Here is a 22,331-nt window from a genome sequence, read left to right as displayed (position 1 = left end):
TGAGTTTAAATGTATTTGGCTAATGTGTATGTAAACTTCCGACTTCAACTGTAAGTGACCAAGAGGGATAGAAGGAAAGAGAGCATGAGCGGAAACCTGTGAGCCCCAGGGGTAATGTTAGTGAGGCCCATCTGTTTAACATCTGGACTGAGGAGCCAAACACCTCCAGTTAAGCAGCGGAGCCAATCAGAGAGGGCAGAGTGTCACACTCGCTCTGTGATCACGATGAACGAGATACACTGTAGATGGTGCAATAGATATATATTAATATAAAGCGCATCAGGGTGACATTGAGCAAAAATATGATTACAGTAAACACATTATATTTTGAGAGTACATTTTGTGTTCTTCAGAGATCATAACATGCAATGCTATTGGACATAGAAATATCAGACAGCAAGAGACTTGAATGAGACCAGAGGAGTGACACCACAAGATACAGCACCCACCACCCAGTGAGTCCAGAACACAAGGGGTCAAGAGAGACGGGATGACAGAAGCAGTAGAAGCAGCAGATAAGAACACACATCTCCTTCTTCATCTCCGTGTCCATCCATCTGGAGTGAACTGTCATCAGGCCAGGCCAACCAGAGAGGCAATCTCTTGTCAAGTTAAGAAGAAATGAAAAAGAAAATCTACCTTAGAATTGATTTTTATCTGAAAACACCCAGCCAGTGTTTGGGCTTAATCTCCACTCTTTGCAACACTGATTGTTTTTAATATCCACACTAGGGAGTGAGGACTGATTGAAATAATAAAACATGCCGCCGGTGAGCTTCGGCCTCTAGTTGAGCAGAAAGCCAGCATAGTTTTTTCTCTGAGTCAGGTACAGTCATTTTTCTATATTTTCTTCTCCACCCATCCATACCTCTCTTCTTGTGGCTAATCTCCTGTGACAGTGTCCCAACAAGCTGCTGAGCTGAGGGGTTTTGAGTCCAAAGGCGGTTGTCATTTTAACACCCTACTTCTACTACTCTAACTACAAGTTAGAGGGAAGTACTGATACCTCTCACCTCTAGCAAATTAAACATATTGTAGCACATAATTGCAAAACATATATATATATATATATATATATATATATATATATATATACACATACATACATATACAGTGGGGCAAAAAAGTATTTAGTCAGCCACCAATTGTGCAAGTTCTCCCACTTAAAAAGATGAGAGAGGCCTGTAATTTTCATCAAAGGTACACTTCAACTATGACAGACAAAAAAAGAAAAAAAAAACCAAAAATCCCATTGTAGGATTTTTAATGAATTTATTTGCAAATTATGGTGGAAAATAAGTATTTGGTCAATAACAAAAGTTTATCTCAATACTTTGTTATATACCCTTTGTTGGCAAACGTTTTCTGTAAGTCTTCACAAGGTTTTCACACACTGTTGCTGGTATTTTGGCCCATTCCTCCATGCAGATCTCCTCTAGAGCAGTGATGTTTCGGGGCTGTTGCTGGGCAACACGGACTTTCAACTCCCTCCAAAGATTTTCTATGGGGTTGAGATCTGGAGACTGGCTAGGCCACTCCAGGACCTTGAAATGCTTCTTACGAAGCCACTCCTTCGTTGCCCGGGCGGTGTGTTTGGGATCATTGTCATGCTGAAAGACCCAGCCACGTTTCATCTTCAATGCCCTTGCTGATGGAAGGAGGTTTTCACTCAAAATCTCACGCTACATGGCCCCATTCATTCTTTCCTTTACACAGATCAGTCGTCTTGGACCCTTTGCAGAAAAACAGCCCCAAAGCATGATGTTTCCACCCCCATGCTTCACAGTAGGTATGGTGTTCTTTGGATGCAACTCAGCATTCTTTGTCCTCCAAACACGACGAGTTGAGTTTTGGTTCTATTTTGGTTTCATCTGACCATATGACATTCTCCCAATCTTCTTCTGGATCATCCAAATGCTCTCTAGCAAACTTCAGACGGGCCTGGACATGCACTGGCTTAAGCAGGGGGACACGTCTGGCACTGCAGGATTTGAGTCCCTGGCGACGTAGTGTGTTACTGATGGTAAGCTTTGTTACTTTGGTCCCAGCTCTCTGCAGGTCATTCACTAGGTCCCCCCGTGTGGTTCTGGGATTTTTGCTCACCGTTCTTGTGATCATTTTGACCCCACGGGGTGAGATCTTGCATGGAGCCCCAGATTGAGGGAGATTATCTGTGGTCTTGTATGTCTTCCATTTCCTAATAATTGCTCCCACAGTTGATTTCTTCAAACCAAGCTGCTTACCTATTGCAGATTCAGTCTTCCCAGCCTGGTGCAGGTCTACAATTTTGTTTCTGGTGTCCTTTGACAGCTCTTTGGTCTTGGCCATAGTGGAGTTTGGAGTGTGACTGTTTGAGGTTGTGGACAGGTGTCTTAAATACTGATAACAAGTTCAAACGTTATCAGTAAAAACAAATGTCCTTGTTTTTGAAAGAAAAACACATTTTCTGTCCATTAAAATAACATCAAATTGATCAGAAATACAGTGTAGACATTGTTAATGTTGTAAATGACTATTGTAGCTAAAACTTCAGTTTTTTAAATGGAATATCTACATAGGCGTACGGAGGCCCATTATCAGCAACCATCACTCCTGTGTTCCAATGGCACGTTGTGTTAGCTAATCCAAGTGTATCATTTTAAAAGGCTAATTGATCATTAGAAAACCCCTTTTCAAATGATGTTAGCTGAAAACTGTTGTTCTGATTAAAGAAGCAATAAAACTGAATTTCTTTAGACTAGTTAAGACTAGCTTTCTTTGGACTAGTTAAGTATCTGGAGCATCAGCATTTGTGGGTTCGATTACAGGCTCAAAACGGCCAGAAAGTCTTTCTTATGAAACTCGTCAGTCTATTCCATGCGAGAAATTGGCAAGAAACTGAAGATATCATACAACGCTGTGTACTACTCCCTTCACAGAACAGGGCAAACTGTCTCTAACCAGAATAGAAAGAGGAGTGCAATGAAGGAGTGCAACGAAAAATACTTCTCAGACTGGAAAATAAAAAATAAAAGATTAAGATTGGGAAAGGAACACAGACACTGGACAGAGGAACTCTGCCTAGAAGGCCAGCATACCGGAGTCGCCTTGTTGACGTTGAGACTGGTGTTTTGCGGGTCCTATTTAATGAAGCTGCCAGTTGAGGACTTGTAAGGCGTCTGTTTCTCAAACTAGACACTCTAATTTACTTGTCCTTTTACTCAGTTGTGCACCGGGGCCTCCCACTCCTCTTTCTATTCTCATTAGAACCAGTTTACGCTGTTCTGTGAAGCCAGTTTTATTGCTTCTTTAATCAGAACAGTTTTTTTTTTGCTGACATAATTGCAAAAGGGTTTTCTAATGACCAATTAGCCTTCTAAAATAATAAACTTGGATTAGCTAACACAACGTGCCATTGGAACACAGGAGTGATGGTTTCTGATAATGGGCCTATGTACGCCTATGTAGATATTCCATAAAAGAATCAGCCGTTTCCAGCTACAATAGCCATTAACAACATTAACAATGTCTACACTGTATTTCTGATCAATTTGATGTTATTTTAATGGACATTTCTAAGTGACCACCAAACTTTTGAACGGTAGTGTATATTTTTTTATCTACATTTTTCAGTAATATGAACTTCCACTGTGTCAGCACAGGAATGCTGATGATAGTGGTGGACTACACCAGGTGCTGATGGTGGGGGTGAATGACTACACAGAAACGCTGCCGTGTAAGAGGAAAAGGCCACCGTATTCAAATTGCCAGATAATTAAAGCTTGGCGCAAGGAAAGGGAAGTGGAAGTTTCTATTGAAAAAACAAACACATTTATTACCCAAAGGTGGCATGTCAAAAGAATCCATGGGGTTCCCATTAAACACTACCTCTCCTTGTGCTGCTCTGCTGCTCTGAGGAAGAAGTAAAGCATTTCTCTCTCCCCTCCTTCCCCTCACTTTTTCATTCTCTCTCTCTCATTCCCAAGCGTGATCTTAAGAAAAGGACTTTAACAAGCAGAACACTCCTCTGACTCTCAAATCCCACTTCTGAGGGGAATTCCATCTAATGAATTGTATGAGATTATTAATGAAAGACATGAGGCGCATCGATCGCTTAAAGCTGCAAAATGTAACTTTTTGGGCGACCCGACCAAATTCGCACAGAAATGTTAGCTATAGATCTGTCATTCTCATTGAAAGCAATTTTAAGAAGTGGTAGGTCTGTTCTATGTGCACTATTTATATGCTTCCCATTCTTAAGTTTAGTTTTTACGTCTTTTACTTTCAGGTTTTGTACGCCAGCTTCAAATAGCTGAAAATGAAAGATTTTGGTAATGAAAAATATATTTCACAGCGGTTTAGATGGTACAATGATTCTATACACAATGACGACTTGTTTTGTCACAAACTCAAATTAGGCAAACTATTCAAATTTAAGCAACTAGGAAATGGCGGAGCGATTTCTGCATATTGCACCTTTAAGGTGATGCATACTTTAAAGGCTGAAGTGGTCTCTGGGAACGGTCCTCTCATACTTTGATTGACAGAGAGGGATGTTGTGAATGATGTGTCATGACACACCCCAGAGACCCATCCAGCAGTGTTTCTCTTGATGTGAGAAGTTCTGTACATCCAGTACTCACAATGGGTAGTTGGGGCTGTTTGTGCTATAATGATCTGTGATGGATTAATCTGGTTGACTTTCACTACAGCCATGACAAACGACTGTGGTGTAACATTGACCATCACACTTTTTCACTGCAGATTCAGCATTGGGTAACTGGTGGTACTCTGCATGCATTACTTGAGTGCATAAATGAGAGTGGCCAGAGAGAGAAAGAGGGGGAGGGGGGGGGGGCAACGAGAGAGGGCATTGTAGTTTAAACAGCCTCCCCAGAAGTAAGACAAATTAGGTTGTGCAGCCGACACCACAACCCGTGTCCCCATTTCTCAGAGGAGGAAGCCAACGTCTCCCAAGCATTAAAGTGTAAAAACCAGCGCCACTGCGAGAATTTAATGAGGAGGGCTATGTACTGTTCTCGACTCTCAGGCCCACCGCTGACTGTGTGACACAACACTTCTTGGCATGTGGTGATATTCTCTCTTTTTTATTTCCTCTATATTTTTTTTTTGGAGTGGGTATCAAGGCTGTAACCAGCCCAGCCCAGGCCTCTCAGTCACCCCAGTGCAACATTAATGCATTAGGACTGTGAAAATGGCATGCCACATCTCTGTGACTATATTCTCCGGTAATAGGCCACATTACAGTTTATCCACCCCTATGTGCATACTGAAATGCAACACCTATGAGAATAAAGTGGGGCAATAAAAGGAAACTATTATTCTGATTTTAGTCCGCAATAGCAGTAGGAGTGAAATATTATGAAAACATTATTCAAGTTCACCAGTAGCCTCTAGTCTATTCTATTTCACATTGTAAATATGGTTTTGGCCCTGACTCTGGAACTGGCCCTGTATATACACTGCCGGTCAAAGGTTTTAGAACACCTACTCATTGAAGGCTCTCTCTTTATTTGTACTTTTTTCTACATTGTAGAATAATAGTGAAGAATTCAAAACTATGAAATAACACATATGGAATCATGTGGTAACCAAAAAAGTATTAAACAAATCAAAATATATTTAATATTTCAGATTCTTCAAGTAGCCACCCTTTGCCTTGATGACAGCTTTGCACCCTCTTGGCATTATCTCAACCAGCTACATGAGTTAGTCACCTGGAATGCATTTCAATTAACAGGTGTGCCTTCTTAAAAGTTAATTTGTGGAATTTCTTTCCTTCTTAAAAGGCTTGAGCCAATCAGTTGTGTTGTGACAAGGTAGGGGGGTATACACTATTTGGTAAAAGACCAAGTCCATATTATGGCAAGAACAGCTCAAATAAGCAAAGAGAAACGACAGTCCATCATTACTTTAAGACATGAAGGTCAGTCAATATGGAAAATTTCAAGAACTTTGAAAGATTCTTCAAGTGCAGTCGCAAAAACCATCAAGTGCGAAGATGAAACTGGCTGTAAGAGCGAGAGTTACCTCTGCTGCAGAGGATAAGTTCATTAGAGTTACCAGCCTCAGAAATTGCAGCCCAAATCAATGCTTCACAGAGTTCAAGTAACAGGCACACCTCTGATGAGTCCTAATTGGAGATTTTTGGTTCCAACCTCCGTGTCTTTGTGAGACGCAGTGTGTGTGAACAGATTATCTCTGCATGTGTATTTCCCAATGTAAAGCATGGAGGAGGAGGTGTTATGGTGTGGGGGTGCTTTGCTGGAGACACTGTCTGTAATTTATTTCGAATTCAAGGCATACTTAACCAGCATGGCTACCACAGCATTCTGCAGCGACACCATCCCATCTGGTTTGGGCTTAGTGGGACTATCATATGTTTTTCAACAGGACAATGACCCAACACACCTCGAGGCTATGTAAAGGTGATCTTACCAAGAAGGAGAGTGATAGAGTTTGGACTCAACAGATGACTCATCAATTTGGACTCATCAGATGACCTGGCCTCCACAATCCCCGGACCTCAACCAAATTGAGATGGTTTGGGATGAGTCGGACCACAGAGTGAAGGAAAAGCAGCCAACAAGTGCTCAGCATATGTGGGAACTCCTTCAAGACTGTTGGAAAATCATTCCAGGTGAAGCTGGTTGAGAGAATGCCAAGAGTGTGCAAAGCTGTCATCAAGGCAAAGGGTGACTATTTGAAGAATCTCAAATATTAAATACATTTTGATTTGTTTAACACTTTTTTGGTTACTACATGATTCCATATGTGTTACATCATAGTTTTGATGCCATCACTCTTATTCTACAATGTAGAAAATAGTCTAAATAAAGAAAGCACTTGAATGAGTAGGTGTTCTAAAACTTTTGACCGGTAGTGTAGCTTACTTTCTTGTGTTCTACGTATTTCTATTTCTTGTGAGTTTTTGTTCTACTTTACTTTTTTTTTATAGTACTACTGATATTGATTACTGTATTGTTGGGAAAGTGCTTGCAAGAGAGGCATTTCACTGTACTTGTGCACTTGACAATAAAACTTGCAACTTGAAATGTATTCTACTCTATTCAGGCAAAAGCTAAGTATTAGCTGTTTTAACTGCATTACGGCCTGGCACCGCAGACACACAGTGAGTAATGGAGAAAGGCTAAAGTTAAGTTGCTAAAGCTTTCCCAAAAGAGTCTAGCCTCACTCACAGCAGGTTTGTACTCTCTTTGTAAATATTTGATGGGGGTACAAATCATGAGTGGCTGGAAGATTGTAGTGAGAGCCTTGACTTTGTTTTGGAATTGCCGGTGCAAGGGAATAAAAGTGTCCAGAATCGATGAAGGGGGTGAAAAGAAAAATGTTTTTAAGAGAGGCAGGCAGGCATTCCAGGAGGTGAGAGGGACTGCGAAAGTGATGGATGAATTTTAGCACTCTCCCACCAGGGTCTGATTGAGTGACCAAACAAACACTGTGAAATAATGCCAGTGATAATCCAGAGTAAGCACATTGGGAAACTGACTGAGCTTCGTATAAACAACTTCAGACTTACTCCACCCTCAAACTCCTTCTAAAATAAAAGTTAAACAAGTAAAACAAAACCTCTCCAATATAAAACACCCCCTCTAGTGGTCCAGCTGAAATGTGCTATAATGAGTCACACTGTATGGTAGCCAAACAAAAGGTATTCATTTAGTCATTAGAATCCCAGAGAGATGATCATAATTCAAAATGATATCCTTAAGTGTCCTCAGCAGTTTGCATATTGATGCTGCCATTGAGGCTCATGCTGAATCTTAATTATGAACTTGTTTAATGCATTAATTTATCCCATTTCTTATACCACACTTCATTGAGCACTCAGACCTGTGTGTTTGTGTGTGTGTCCTTTTGGCGTCTGTACTTAGTATTCCATGGTTGCTAGAGGAGCGGCCAAGGAGGATCACTAGACAACCTCACAGAAAAACACAAAAAAATTGCATTTACCTTCATGGGCACTGGCTTGAGCTGCTTTAATGTGTTATTAATGTCTCCTACATGGCTACAGAGCCATGCTAATTGTGACCAGAGAGAGAGGTAGAGACAGAGAGAGAAAAGGGGAGCAAAAGACAGGGAGAACAAGGTTGAGCCTGAGAACTCCAATGGGGGATAGTTTTCAGAGGACTAAAACAGTGTTATATTATGTAATGTTACATTATGTTGTTATATTATGCTATGTTATATGATGTTATGTTATATTACGCTATATGTTATATGATGTTATATTATGTTATGTTATAAGGTAGTGTAAGTCTACTAGCCACATGTAAAGCATTTACAAAATAAATCATTTAGAAAAGTCGGAGAAAGTTTAATCTTTCAATGTCAAACTACTCTTGATCACAAAAAAAGTTAAGAGGAACGGAGTGAAGGGTGACTTTCAGGTTCAAAAAGGCTGAAAAGTCTATTAGATATTTGAAGACACAAATCAATGTTTCAATGGATTGTCTCCACTCAAGCAAATGGCTTGATAGAGAACATAAGAGCTGTAACGTGTGTGGATGTGTCATAGCAACTGTAAAGACAGAAAATCTATCACTGGGCAAACAACTAACAGAGCTCCAACTAAGCTCTTCCATTCCATTTTTTTGTGATAAAACCCCACTTTTCATCTATCCAGCAATGACAACGAAATATGTGAGAATAAACAAATAACTAGCCTTCACCATCTAAGGACAGACTACTCATTTGAGTGTGTGACAGGCTCACTTTATTTTCCTTCCCCCTCCTGCTAGTGTTTGTTTGGCTCCTGTGTCTTAGTCTTGTCTGCCTCCTCACCCGACAGCCTGTCAGTTAGTCTTGTCTGCCTCCTCACCCGACAGCCTGTCAGTTAGTCTTGTCTGCCTCCTCACCCGACAGCCTGTCAGTTAGTCTTGTCTGCCTCCTCACCCGACAGCCTGTCAGTCCTGGGTGTTTTAACACTGACCAATCCACTGAGATGAAATCCTCCCCTGGCACCACACTGCTCCTCATGCTCCGGGGTCTGGCATTCTGGCAGGCAGGCAGCATTACTGCCACAGAGGGGGTGAGAGTTTACCCCTCTCTCTGTCTTACCACCTCCCCCTCCTCTCTCCCTCTCACAGCAGGCATCACTGGTGAAATGGGCTGTCCTTTTCATTTAGATCCCAGGCCTGTGGAAAGTAGTGGAAGGGTTTGGGAGAATGGGAGGAGGAGTGTATGGCCTGTCAGTGGTACATCCTCTGGTCTTTATCCTGTTCATGTTACGCCCTCTGGCCTCCTGTCTCTATCCCATCCCTGCTGTTCCACCTGAGGGACTGTCTGTGATAGTACCGCTGAGAGAGAGGTTACTTTGCAGGTTGCCGTCAACTCTATTGCAGCCCAAAATTCAGCTGCTACTAAAGGACATTGGAAAAGCCATGACTTGCTTTTTATAAACCTCTAATCTGCCTCTCTGGTACACAGGGATAGCGTACTTGAATTAAAGATCATTATGTACAGCAAGGTCTTAAAGCGTTACTTGACATGTGCGGAATTAACTCTTGCAATTAACTTTCCGTAATGTATGCATTGCCCTTGTATGCATTGCCCTGTCTCCATCAACCACTGTGAGGAAAATATTTTGACCATTGTTACTAATCCATGTATTGCAATCCATGGGAAACAGTACATGGCAATTCTATTAAAGCATTACAGGCAGTATATTCCATGCCCTGTAAAAATTCAATAAAAAAAACGTTGTTTCAACCAAGTATTATTAATTAACTGGTTTCATAGCCTTCTAATTTGTTTGCTCAACTTTTCGGTCAAAGTGTTGCCTGAACTTAACATTTTTAGCTGGCCCAAACTTAGCTCCAACGTGAGAAAATGTAGGCAGAAATCATGTGTTTTCTCAATTTGTCTCTATGTTCATTCAACTAGAAATTATTTATGGCATCTATCTAGAAAGAGTCTGTGGAACAAGTTACACAAACACACAGTGCTTTTAACTTACATAGTTGACACACGTTGACATTTTTTATATTTAACTAGGCAAGTCAGTTAAAAAATTATTCTTATTTTACAATGACAGCCTTCCCCGGCCAAACCCTCCCCTAACCTGGACGACGCTGTGCCAATTGCGCGCCGCCCTTTGGGACTCCCGATCACAGCCGGTTGTGATACAGCCCAGGATCAAACCAGGATCTGTATTGATGCCGCTTACACTGAGATACAGTGCTTTAGACCCATACATGATTAAATTGTGCATGTTTATTATACAGTAAATAGTATTCAACATGTTCTCACGTGGGATTGTGAACTCACAACCTCTTGGTTCACAGCATTCCAATCTTCCTGCTACGCCACCATGGCTGTGTCAATAACTGAATTCCCATGTATTTCTACACTTTGCACTTCAAAGTAAATCTAAGGTCTGTTAATAGTAAACCCAAGAAAAACTATTTTATTTTATCATAGTGATTAAGAATTAACATTAAAAACAGAGTAATATGCCCCACCAACATTAGACAACTAAACCTAAAATTGCTTAAGTCAATCAAAATCATTGAATAGTCAGATTAAATAATAATTGACACAGACATGGTGGCATAGCAGGAATATTGAAATGCCATGAATCAAGAGGTTGCGAGTTCAAATCTCACATGTTGGAAAATAATTACTGTGTAAATGAACATGCACAACCTAAGCATGTACAGTATGTCAATGTTTGTCAAATATGTAAGATGAAAACATTGTAGGTTAAAAGCACTGTGTGTAACTATACTGAACAAAAACATAAACGCAACATATAACGTGTTGGTCCCGTGTTTTATGGGCTTAAACAGAAATGTTCCATAAGCATAAAACGTTTATTTCTATCAAATTACGAGCACAAATGTGTTTAAATCCCTGTTAGTGAGCATTTTTCCTTTGCCAAGATAATCCATCCACTTGACAGGTTTGGCATATCAAGAAGCTGATTAAACAGCATGATCATTATACAGGTGCACCTTGTGCTAGGGACATCAAAAGGCCACACAAAAGGCCACAGTTGTGCAGTGTGCAGTTGTCACAATGCCACAAATGTGTCAAGTTGAGGGAGCGTGCAATTGGCATGCTGACTGCAAGAATGTCCAACAGAGCTGTTGCCAGATAATTGAATGTTCATTTCTCTACCATAAGCCCCCTCCAACATTGTTTTAGAGAATTTGGCAGTACATCCAACCGGCCTCACAACCACGAGTAACCACGCCAGCCCAGGAACTCCAAATCTGGCTTGTTCACCTGAGGGATTGTCTAAGATCAGCCACACGGAGAGCTGATGAAACTGAAGACTAATCATGCGTGTAATAAAGCCCCTTTGTGGGGAAAAACTATTTCTGATTGGCTGAGCCAGGCTCCCCAGTGAGTGGGCCTGGCTCCTAAATTGGCAGGCCTATGAACTCCCAGGCCCACCCATGGCTGTGCCCCTGCCCAGTCATCTGAAATCCATAGATTAGTGCCTAATGAATTTATTTCAATTGACTGATTTCCTTATATGAACTGTAACTCAGTAAAATTGTTGAAATTGCTGCGTTTTAATTTTTGGTCAGTATAGTTCCACAGACTTTTTTTAAACCAAAATAATAATTTATAGTTGAATTAGTACATACATATGAGACATAGTGAGCAAACACATAATTTTAAGTTGACTGAATTGTTGCCTACATTTTCTCATGTTGGAGCTAAGTTTGGGCCAACTAAAAATGTTAGGTTCAGGTAACACATTGACCGAAAAGTTTAGTAAACAAATAAATGGTTGTTGAACCAGTTACTTAACAATAATTATTGAAACAACTAGATTTGTAGGTGTTTTTTTACAGTGTGCACATCAAATGAAGCCTTAGTTAGTAAGACATGTGATTGAAAAAGTGTCTACTTCAATGCATGATGAGGGATAATGGACACCCTGCATCTAACAGCGTGAGATGTGCTTCTCACAGATTGAAAGAGATGGGCAGGAAGCACATTAACTGAACCAGAGCGCACTGGAACCAATCAGACCAACCCACTAAAAGAGAGAGGGAAGCAGAAGGAGAAAGAGGGAAAGCAGCCCGGAATCTTCCCAGCACAGACCATGTTTCCCAGTAGCTTTCTGGGTTTCAGAGTATGAGGCGAAAAACTGATGAGCGACAGAAAAAAAAACGGAAATGCCTAACTGAGCAGAAATGCTGATGAAAACTCTAAACACAGATTTTCAATCTTCTTCTTATGTTTTATTCAAAGTATCATTACTTTACTGTTATTGTGAAAATATGAATTAATAGTATTATCAGCATTATTACTTGCCCTAATGCTGTAATTGAACAGCATGACTAACAGAAAACTAATTCAGATAACTACAATACACAACACATTGTAGTGTGTGGTCATATAGTTCAGCATCTCTCTCCACAAACCACACTTTCATCAAGAACCCTGCAGAAAATCACTAAGCAACTGCAACATGACAGCGTCCCACGCAGTTAACTGTCTGCTTCCCCCCATATCTTTTAATCAATCTATTAGGGGGAGCTTGGTGACGATGACAGGCCCAGTGACTGATAAAGTGACCTGGTGGACATTAGAGCTGCTCCGGCCTGTGCGAGAGGCAGATAATAGCCAGTGCTGGGAGAGATGATGATGATGATAATGATAATGATAATGTTGTTACTGAGGCCAAAAGCATATCCAATCCTCCCTAAATGTCAACCTTTAGCCTACTATCGCACACTGCGACTTGAAATTGAAGGCGCTCCCGGCTCAGAATGGATAATAAACACATTATTTCATTCTATCAGATTCAAACAATTGCACTCTCCCCAGACGACAATGAAGGGAAGATAAATAAATAAAAAAGGAGAGGAAAATGAAAAGATGTGCTGGCTCAGGAGCTTCTCATAAGATTACAATGCCTGTTCTGTTCAGCTTGTTCTGTGAACTCCATACATTAATTTCACAGACAAGGGGACTGATCGAAGGCCAAACTGATCTCTTTCTCTCCATCCGTCTTTCCTTTTAGTATCCTTGGGCTGAATGGTGGAGAAGTGAGTGACAGGGAAATGTGTTCTGTCTTTCATTACTAGCCTGGCTGCCTGGCTGCCTGGCTGTGGCTAGACTCAGTAGTACACTAACACCCAAGCTGGGGACTGGAGGCTGGAGCCGGTGCCCTATGGCAGGAGACGCCCCGCAGGGATATTCAGCACATTTTATATCCCAAACAGATGTTTGTGCGGCCCCACTGCACAGTCAGCAAACTGGCCCTTACGGGAAACTGAAGAGTGCAGCAGCCTCTTTCACAGAATATTGACAAGAATAATAGAGTTGCTATGTTGTCCGTCTCCGTCTACAGTGTTCGGCTGTATTGGTGGAAGACGTCATCCCTCCCAGACAGATTCTGCACATTAACCGAATAATCTGTCAGGACTGAATGGGATGAGCAGGACAATGAGCAGTGGTTATTACAGACAAATCAGGTTTTCGAATTTCAGAAGGGGGGGGGGGGGGGGGTGGCATTTGGTCCATTGACTTGCCCATACCTTGCAAAGAGAAAGGGGGAAGCTCTTCGTTTCGGTTCCGCTCCTCATTCTAGCATCTCTTCTCTTAACATGTATGGACCCAGAACCTAATCAAGCAGCTATCCAATTATGCAAGACCTTTGTTCTGGGTTAACCGAGATTACAGAGGTCTTTTGACATTTTAGTCATTTAGCAGACACGCTTACCCAGAGCGATTTACAGGAGCGATTGGGGTTATGTTCCTTGCTCAAGGGCACATCATATTTTTCACCTAGTTGGCTCCGGGATTCAAACTAGCAACCTTTCAGTTACTGGCCCAACGCTCTTAAGCACTAGGCTACCTGCCACCTATTGACATGACATTGAAGGAGATGTGAGTGTGAGTATTGTGAACAGTTAAAGCATGTTTAATGCTCAGGGGTTAAAGTTCACAGTTTGTAATAAACTATTACAGTCCAATAAAATAGTTAAACTAGTTGAACTATACACAACAGAAAATATTGGTGATGAAATATAACATATTTTATCCTTGAACTGGCATTCTCTTTCACTCTCTTACTATCACTTTAGTCATAACTAAAAACGATCACTTTTGTCAAACAACGGCTTGCAGCAACACATACAGAAGCGATAAAACTCAGCTTTTCGCTACCAGTCCCACCCAACCCCTAATGTCGCATACAGCAGGCTGACACCTTGATGTTCGACACACTGCACATCAGCAGAGAGCGAAAGAGAGAGAGAGACAGTCCCAGTCATTGGGGCGTGCATTTGCCCTTCTGTGACAATGTCCTGTTCCTCAAGCATTCATCACTCCTCTAATGCAACTCCATCCTCCTCTTGTTCTGAATTCTGTCACTACTGCTGAGCTACACACTAAAAAAAATAGAATTCCTGAAGGATTCTTTGGGAAGGGTGATGGTTCTATGTGAACCATAATGACTCAAAGAACCCTTTGAGGTCTTCAATGCTTATTTACAGTTCACAAAAGGATTATTTGCTCTTTTACCGACATTTTAAAATGTAGTGGGGGTGGTGGCTCTTTTGAATATTTTGAGGAATGCTTTGCTCACAGCTCTTTTGTGCAACCGTGTCATTCCAGTTGATCTAATGTGTTGTGTTAGGCATGTTATATATACTGAACAAAAATATAAACACAACAATTTCAACAAATTTGAACTGAGTTACAGTTCATATAAGGAAATCAGTCAATTTAAATAAATTCATGAGGCCTTAATCTATGGATTTCACATGACTGGGCAGGGGCGCAGCTATTGGTGGGCCTGGGCCCGCCAACTTAGGAGCCAGGCCCACTCACTGGGGAGCCTGGCCCAGCCAATCAGAATGAGTTTTTCCCCACAAAAGGGCTTTATTACAGACAGAAAAACTACCCAGTTTCATCAGCTGTCCGGGTGGCTGGTCTCAGACGATCCCACAGGTGAAGAAGTCGGATGTGGAGGTCTTCGGCTGGCGTGGTTACACGTGGTTGAATGTACTGCCAAATTCTCTAAAACAACGTTGGAGGTGGCTTATGGTAGAAAAATGAACATTCAGTTATCTGGCAACAGCTCTGGTGGAAATTTGTGCAGTCAACATGCCAATTGCACGTTCCCTCAAAACTTGAGGGAGCATGCAATTGTACCATTGTGTTGAGTGATAAAACTGCACATTTTAGAGTGGCCTTTTATAGTACCCAGCACAAGGTGTACCTGTGTATCATGCTGTTTAATCAGCTTCTTGATATGCCACACCTGTCAGGTGGAAGGATTATCTTGGCAAATGATAAAATGTTCACTAACAGGGATGTAAGAAAATTTGGGCACACAATTTGAGCTAAATAAGCTTTTTATGCGTATGGAAAATGTCTGTTATCTTTTATTTCAGCTCATGAAACATGGGACCAACCCTTTTCATGTTGTGTTTATATTTTTGTTCAGTATATGACTATGGCCAGTAATGGTGTCATGTGAAAGACTCATGTATGGCCTTGTGTCAATTGAAAACAGTTGACTCAATCAGTCAGTGGTTCTCAATTCTCTCCTCAGGGACCCCCAGCTGTTCCAGCGGTAGCTCACTTCATTCAACTTGTCAATTAACACAATAATAACACCTATGGAATTTTAACAATATAACAAGGCTAACCACAATTTTAAAAAAAATAAAAACTGTATGGTTCTTCAAAAGGATCTACAAAGAACCTTTCAGATTGAGCAACACTATTTATATAACCATTCACCATAAAGGTTCTACAAAGAACCATAAAAAAGCTTCTATAAAGCCCCAAAGAGGGTTGTAACCATAGCGGAATCCTTTTTTGGTGCCAAATATAACTTTTTTTAATGGTTCTTAATATAACCATAGGAAAGGGTTCTTTATAGCACCATACAGGTTCCATGTAGAACCTTATGAGCATGATTCTTTATTGAACCTTCAAAAACGGTTCTATATAACACCAAAAAAGGATTCTGCTATGGTTACAAGCCAAATAACCCCTATCTAGTACCAAAAAATGGGGGAGGGGTGTGTACCATATCCATCCCTCCCTCTGTCCCTTAATCCTTCTTCTTTGCAGTTTGACCCCCACTTCTGACTGATCTCCGTCCCTCTGGTTGACTTCCCTCTAGATTAGCGATCAGATGTAATGTGAGAAGGGAGACGAGTCAAAATGAAAGGAATCAGAATGGTTAACAAGGATCCAACACCATGTTTCCTTCAGCTTTTATGATGGAATTTCAGAAGAAATTAGAAATCAAGTATGAAGTGTGGATTTCTCAGTAAAGTAGGCTAAGTTTTGTTTCACAAAATCCAAACGGTAGAGACCAGGGGTGACGGACTAGACTTTGTTTTGGATTTGCAAGGAGCACACAGCACAGTAATATATATATTTTCATATTTTAGAGTTAGAGAAAATATGATAAATGAATCATCACCAACACAGAGCTAGAGAGAGAGCAATAAAATGTGACACACACACAATGTATTTCCAGCATGTAAATTACCATTACAAAGTTATGCTTTGCAATGCACTTCATACTTTCCCTGTAGATGTTACATAATCTCTCTTCAGAGACATTGGATCCCATGTAAAATAATTGAATTACATATCAAGGTTGCATGGGAATTAAAATTCGTTTCTTGGCTTGCAAATAAGCCGATATAGCAGAAAAAGACGTCATGTATAATTCATCTCATTCAAAGTTGTGATCATTTCATTCTACAAAAAAACAAAAACATCTTGGACGTGCAGTCATCAGATCAAATTTAAAAAGCTTGAGGAAACTCGCGTGCCACTCAGTCAAGGTCACCCAAATACAAATTCTACAAAGAAACCATAGGGACAGCGGTGCGAATCATCTAAGCGTCCGTGCGAGTAGGTTATAGCCTACATTCGCAAATTCCAAGGACCTTTATTAGTCCGAGCATAGTCAAATATCGACAATTATTTATAGGAATGTATCTATTTAGCATTCCAAATGACGAAGCTCTCCCCGAGCAAGATTCACATTGATTCGGGCAGTCATCGTTACTTTCTCGTTTTCTTTTGGGCAAGTCTGAATAGGAACATTGTGCCAAGACTCAATGATGTAGCCTAAACCTATAATATGTTATAAAACAATTCTCTATCGGGGTCAAATGGACCGCAAATGTGGGTAGTTGGGTGTCAATTACCTGCTGTTGCTTGCCCTCTAATGGTGATTGTTTTATATGCTTTAATGTGAATCCATAACCTTGTAGTTAAACTCATTTGGAATGTGAGATAGCCTCATACAAAGATAAATCTACATGTTTGCAGCGCCGTTGATTTGTATTGTCTGATCTGTAGCCACACGGTTGGGAGATAACGGTTTCGTTGAATGGGCGATCCGCTGTCAATTATCAAGTCTATTTCTGAGTATTGTATATACATTTCAGATAGTTGTTGGAACAGAATAGTCTATATTGGTTACACTAATTCTTATCATGATTTTTCCTGGTGATATATGGGCGTCGCGAGTTAATGAAGATAAAGTGGAAGGGAGTTTTACCACCTTAGAATGACTGTAGCCTAATGGAGATATAATAGATTCACGAAAAAATAGCCATGAAAAAGCAAATCATTTCGCGTCAAAATCTAAATTTCCATAATCCCAAATAATATAGTTGACCGTGGTTAGTGTCTGATTGAATGTGTATTCTAATTATGAAAAAGGCGCATAGAACAAATTTGCACAGCATTATGTTACAGACTGAACACGTCAACATTACAGGTCCTTAATATGCCACTCGTGTATGAGCTGAGTTTAGTCATATTGCACTAATGTTCCCTAGAACTACTCCACGGCTTTTCAAGTCATCGCCAAGCCTGGAAAACTGAGATACGACTTCGAAAAACTTACCAGGATGGCAGTCGGCCCAAAAGAGAACGAAGGCAGACAAGATCAGAGACAAGATCCACCAGCAACACGATTGCAGTAGCCTCCGCATGACAAAATGAACATCGAGAGCAAAAAGGGCAACTGTTGAGTTATCCGTCTGATCAAATAATGAATGTCCGCTGCGTAAAAACAGCGCAAATGCTGCTAAATGTAGGCTAGTGACTGTTTAGTGGAATTATATTCAGTGCTGTCTGGAACATCCAGAAAACAGTCTTTACTTCTCAAAACCTCCTTCCAAACAGCTTCTTGATACTCCCAAAGAAAAACATGTCAGTTAGGAGAGATATAGCTTTCGAGCTTGAATCAGTTCATTCAACAAGAATCGAGGGGATATGAGCAGAAGACGCTAGTGGCAGTAGGCTAGTCCATGCATCCGAGAGCTGCAGCGGTTCTGCTGGCGAAAACAGAGAGGGAATAGTTGGAGCGGCACTGGAAGCTTTCCATTCCTCCATCCAGGAAGTAGCGTGTGAATCGAAGTCTGGCAGAGACTTTAAAACAGGCTTGGGAGAAAAGGCGAGGAGAGGAGGGGAGAGAGATGGGGGGAGAGGGAGCTTGAGAGATGCAGAGCTCACTCCTCCGGATCCTAGCGCCGGGTATTAGCTCACTATTCAGCAATAGCCAACAGTTTAAAGGGGCAATCTGCACTTCGAACAATAACAAAGTGACAACCCGCCACTGATTTATTAAACAGCTGGGGCTGAACAAATTTACCCACTCTCAAACTCATGGGCAGAGCTATGGATATAGGGACTGATCATCCATGATATCGATATTATAGTTTTAACCATGTTTTGGGGATATAGGCTACATTGTTTGTTTACATTTACATTGTTTATGAACAAAGGAGTAAAACAAGCTCATATTTTGGGTTCTGATGGGGTACGACAGTTGAACTAAGCTCCTGAGGCATCAATACCTTATATTCTTCAAGAATCGATGGGTAGGCTATACTCATTCATTTATAAGATGGATGTAGCAACTGCAGATTGCCATTTAATGGAACTTGGTAGCCGATCTGAAAAAGCTGTTTTAGAGGCAGGTTGAATTAAATATAAATTACCATATGATGTTGACTGTTGATGTTGACATGTATTAATGGAAATAGTTCTATAATCTATTGGTCTATATGTCTATCTGTTTTACTGTTTTACATTATTATTCACACCTGAAAAAAATATCCTTAAAAAACGTACTGTATTTGTTTGTACAATGTTATAGGCCTACACCCCTTCGGTGTGTGGGAGTAAAAACTAACAAGCACACACAGGACAAAGCCACAACAAACAAATATGGCCTTGACAAAGGCTACACAGCTTCAGCTTTGACATATAATCGATTATGTTGGCAAACTGTCAACAAAATACAATGCCAATTGCAGTGGAAAAACATTCTCATTCACTATGAGCTATACATGTAGGGGACTAAACAATAGAGATGATGCATTAAAGACAAACTGTATTATGTTGCAAAAATATACCATAGCCCTTTACACTCGTACCTGAAAATGGCAGATTTTTGCACTCATAAACACCTAAATTGGAATGCAGTGGCTGTACAGTAACATGCTATGTATGACGTCATGGATATGGCTCTGCGCTTGGGCAACTTTTGCACATTTGTTGTTGTCTGAGTGAGGGAACAGCTGAAAATGAAGAGGACTCTGTGTATTTTGAAAGATGAGACATTGAGGATTATCATGAATACAACTTTGATGTCATACAAGCAAGCCAAACACCTGTGAATCCAAATGTGCACTTCACAATTTCATAGCATAAAACTCATGTCATATACAGTGTCAACTTTTTTGATCACTATGTTTGATGTACAGATACAAGATTACAAGGCATTGTGTTGTTCTGAACAGAATGAGCCTGTGTTTGTCTAGTGTGAAGAACATTTGCCACAGCACACAAACCTGAACGTACTCATGACTCCTTTCTATGCACACCAAATTTAAAATGTGTTTCCCTGAATTTGAACTGTGAAGCCTGACACTGTAATATCATATTTTATAACTTAGCTAGTCATGTTGGAAATAGAACAAGCTTTCAAATTATGCCCTCCTGAACCAGATTGTGATTTATAATAGTTTTTGGATTGAGGTAACAACAGTAATTGTGTGATGGCCAGGATGCAGATTTGTGTTCCATTCAAAACAACTACAAGTGTGCTTGCGGTAGTTCCTCAACTGCACAGATAGGAGAGCTTTGAGTCATAAAGGTGCATTGAAATTACTTAGGAACTGTGCACGCTTTGAAGAGGTGTGTGGCCACTTGGAGACACCAGCTAGTCCTCTCACTCAAACCCTTCAAATTGTTTTTTCTTATGTTGAATCTACCCCACATTTCCCAGTAATGTTCTTATCATGTTACTGAATATATCCAGAGTATTTTCGTTATCAACAAATGTGGTGGAAAGTACAGTAAATGTAAAACGCACATAAAATCAACAGTGTTATGTTTGGATTCAGTCTTGTCTCAGGTGACCTGTTCTTCTCACCTTCAGTCTAATAATTTTCATATAATCTCCAAACTGTTCCCTTTCAATTGCTACCATGGTTATGCATATGCATAACATAAACATTTAAATGTAGCACTATCCATTCCCACGATTGTAGAGGATTAAGCAAAACATTGTTTGGTCCTTGACTTGTAAAGGCAAAAAGGTGACACTACTTGAACCTGCTTCCATAATAATAATTGCATAACAGATGTACTGTAACTAAAATTCAGGCAACTGGTGTCAACTTCTGGCAATTCATTTAACACATGTATGAGCATCTGAAGAGTTTAGATATTTTCATAGAATTATTAGACAACTTCTACTGGTGGTTCAATTGGAAGTTTTTTTAAAGGCAGTATATTTGACACTTGGATGGAGAATCAGCAAACTCTGCTGACTAGGGTACCAATTTGACTGTATTTCAGTCTGTCATACCAAGATGTTGGATCATTCCTGCCTGACATCTTCCCACTGACATCTGTATAACAGTGAATCGATACATTTCTTCTCAATCATCTGCACACAGTGGACTCAACCAAACTGTGACTTCTATGACAAAAAGTATTCTGCTGAGTGGCATCTGATGGACAATGAAGCGTTTTTTGGTTAGTCTCCTAACAACCAATTTAAAACCCACATAAAAAGCTTCATAAACTTTGCAGCTGCTAATACACTCTCTCTTTCACCTATGTAGATTAGTCCAAAATCACCCTGGTCTGTCAGTTTAACTGAGTGTTTAATTAGTAGTGCTGTAATGTTGAATTATAGTCCTTGAGGGATGGTTCGAATTCTATATTTCATTCTACTGACTGGCTCTTCCCTGGTTATCTCTCGTCTACCTTGCTGTTTACCAGTTAATGTTCTGTGTTAATTGGATATTAGTGGTAGTAAATTAAAATGCTTTCAGCCGATATCAGTCATAATACATCTTCCAATAATAAACCTCTTTTGAATTATCAAACAGATCAACATGGCAGTGTTGCAATTGTTTATATGTTTTTCTTTATAATGTCAAAAATAAACATCTCCAACCCCCAATAACACACACCCACAAACTGAAATATTATGTGTACATTGTACAATCAATTAGTGAAAGAGAGCCTCAAATGTCACATTCATTTGTATATATATATTCACTGTAATCCATGAATCGCGGCAATGTTGGTTCCTGTTTCAGTCATATCTATGGTCACATTCGCATGGGTGAAACAAAAACACCCTAATGGTTGGTGAGAAGGGTGTAGCAGCATCCCAGAATGCCGACCGGAGTATGGGTGAGTGGGTGTGTTGAAAGGAAAGTAGTGGGTGTGTGCAAAGAAGTGGATGTGTTGAAAGGAAAGTAGTGGGTGTGTGCAAAAAAGTGGGTGTGTTGAAAGCAACATAGTGGGTGTGTGCAAAGAAGTGGGTGTATTGAAAGGAAAGAAGTGGGGGTGTGCAAAGCAGTGGCTGTGTTGAAAGGAAAGTAGGGGGTGTGTGCAAAAAAGTGGGTGTGTTGAAAGGAAAGTAGTGGGTGTGTGCAAAGAAGTGGGTGTGTTGAAAGGAAAGTAGTGGGTGTGTGCAAAGAAGTGGGTGTGTTGAAAGGAAAGTAGTGGGTGTGTGCAATGAAGTGGGTGTGTTGAAAGGAACATAGTGGGTGTGTGCAAAGAAGTGGGTGTGTTGAAAGGAAAGTAGTGGGTGTGTGCAAAGAACTGGGTGTGTTGAAAGGAAAGTAGCGGGTGTGTGGAAAGGAGTTGTGTCAAAAGTGCTCTGCTATTAGGTTAGACGTTTTTGATTGAGCTGTGTTTTTGTCTTCCGTTACCATACAACTATTACATTGAGCTACTGTACTGCGAGAGTTTGGACTGATGTTTTAAAGATAGAGGATGAGTCTGAGTCGTATTTCACTGTTAGTTTTACACAAATCATTTTAAAT

General features: G+C 40.5%; 1 protein-coding gene across 2 annotated transcripts in view; it reads right to left on the bottom strand.

Moving 5' to 3' along the window:
- Nucleotides 1-18,302, bottom strand: part of LOC139371202 (receptor-type tyrosine-protein phosphatase gamma-like) — a 301,567-nt gene extending 283,265 nt beyond the window's left edge. For both annotated transcript variants that reach the window (XM_071111387.1, XM_071111388.1), the window contains exon 1: nucleotides 17,879-18,302. In XM_071111387.1, the coding sequence (XP_070967488.1) occupies nucleotides 17,879-17,966 (88 nt within the window). In that variant the 5' untranslated portion in view covers nucleotides 17,967-18,302. The remainder of the gene's footprint in view (nucleotides 1-17,878) is intronic.
- Between the last annotated feature and the right edge of the window lie 4,029 nt (nucleotides 18,303-22,331).

The sequence above is a fragment of the Oncorhynchus clarkii genome, chromosome 17 (assembly GCF_045791955.1).
Source record: "Oncorhynchus clarkii lewisi isolate Uvic-CL-2024 chromosome 17, UVic_Ocla_1.0, whole genome shotgun sequence".
Lineage (NCBI taxonomy): Eukaryota > Metazoa > Chordata > Actinopteri > Salmoniformes > Salmonidae > Oncorhynchus > Oncorhynchus clarkii.
The sequence above is the reverse complement of the archived record's forward strand: the minus strand, read 5'-3'. Positions and strand labels throughout refer to the sequence as shown.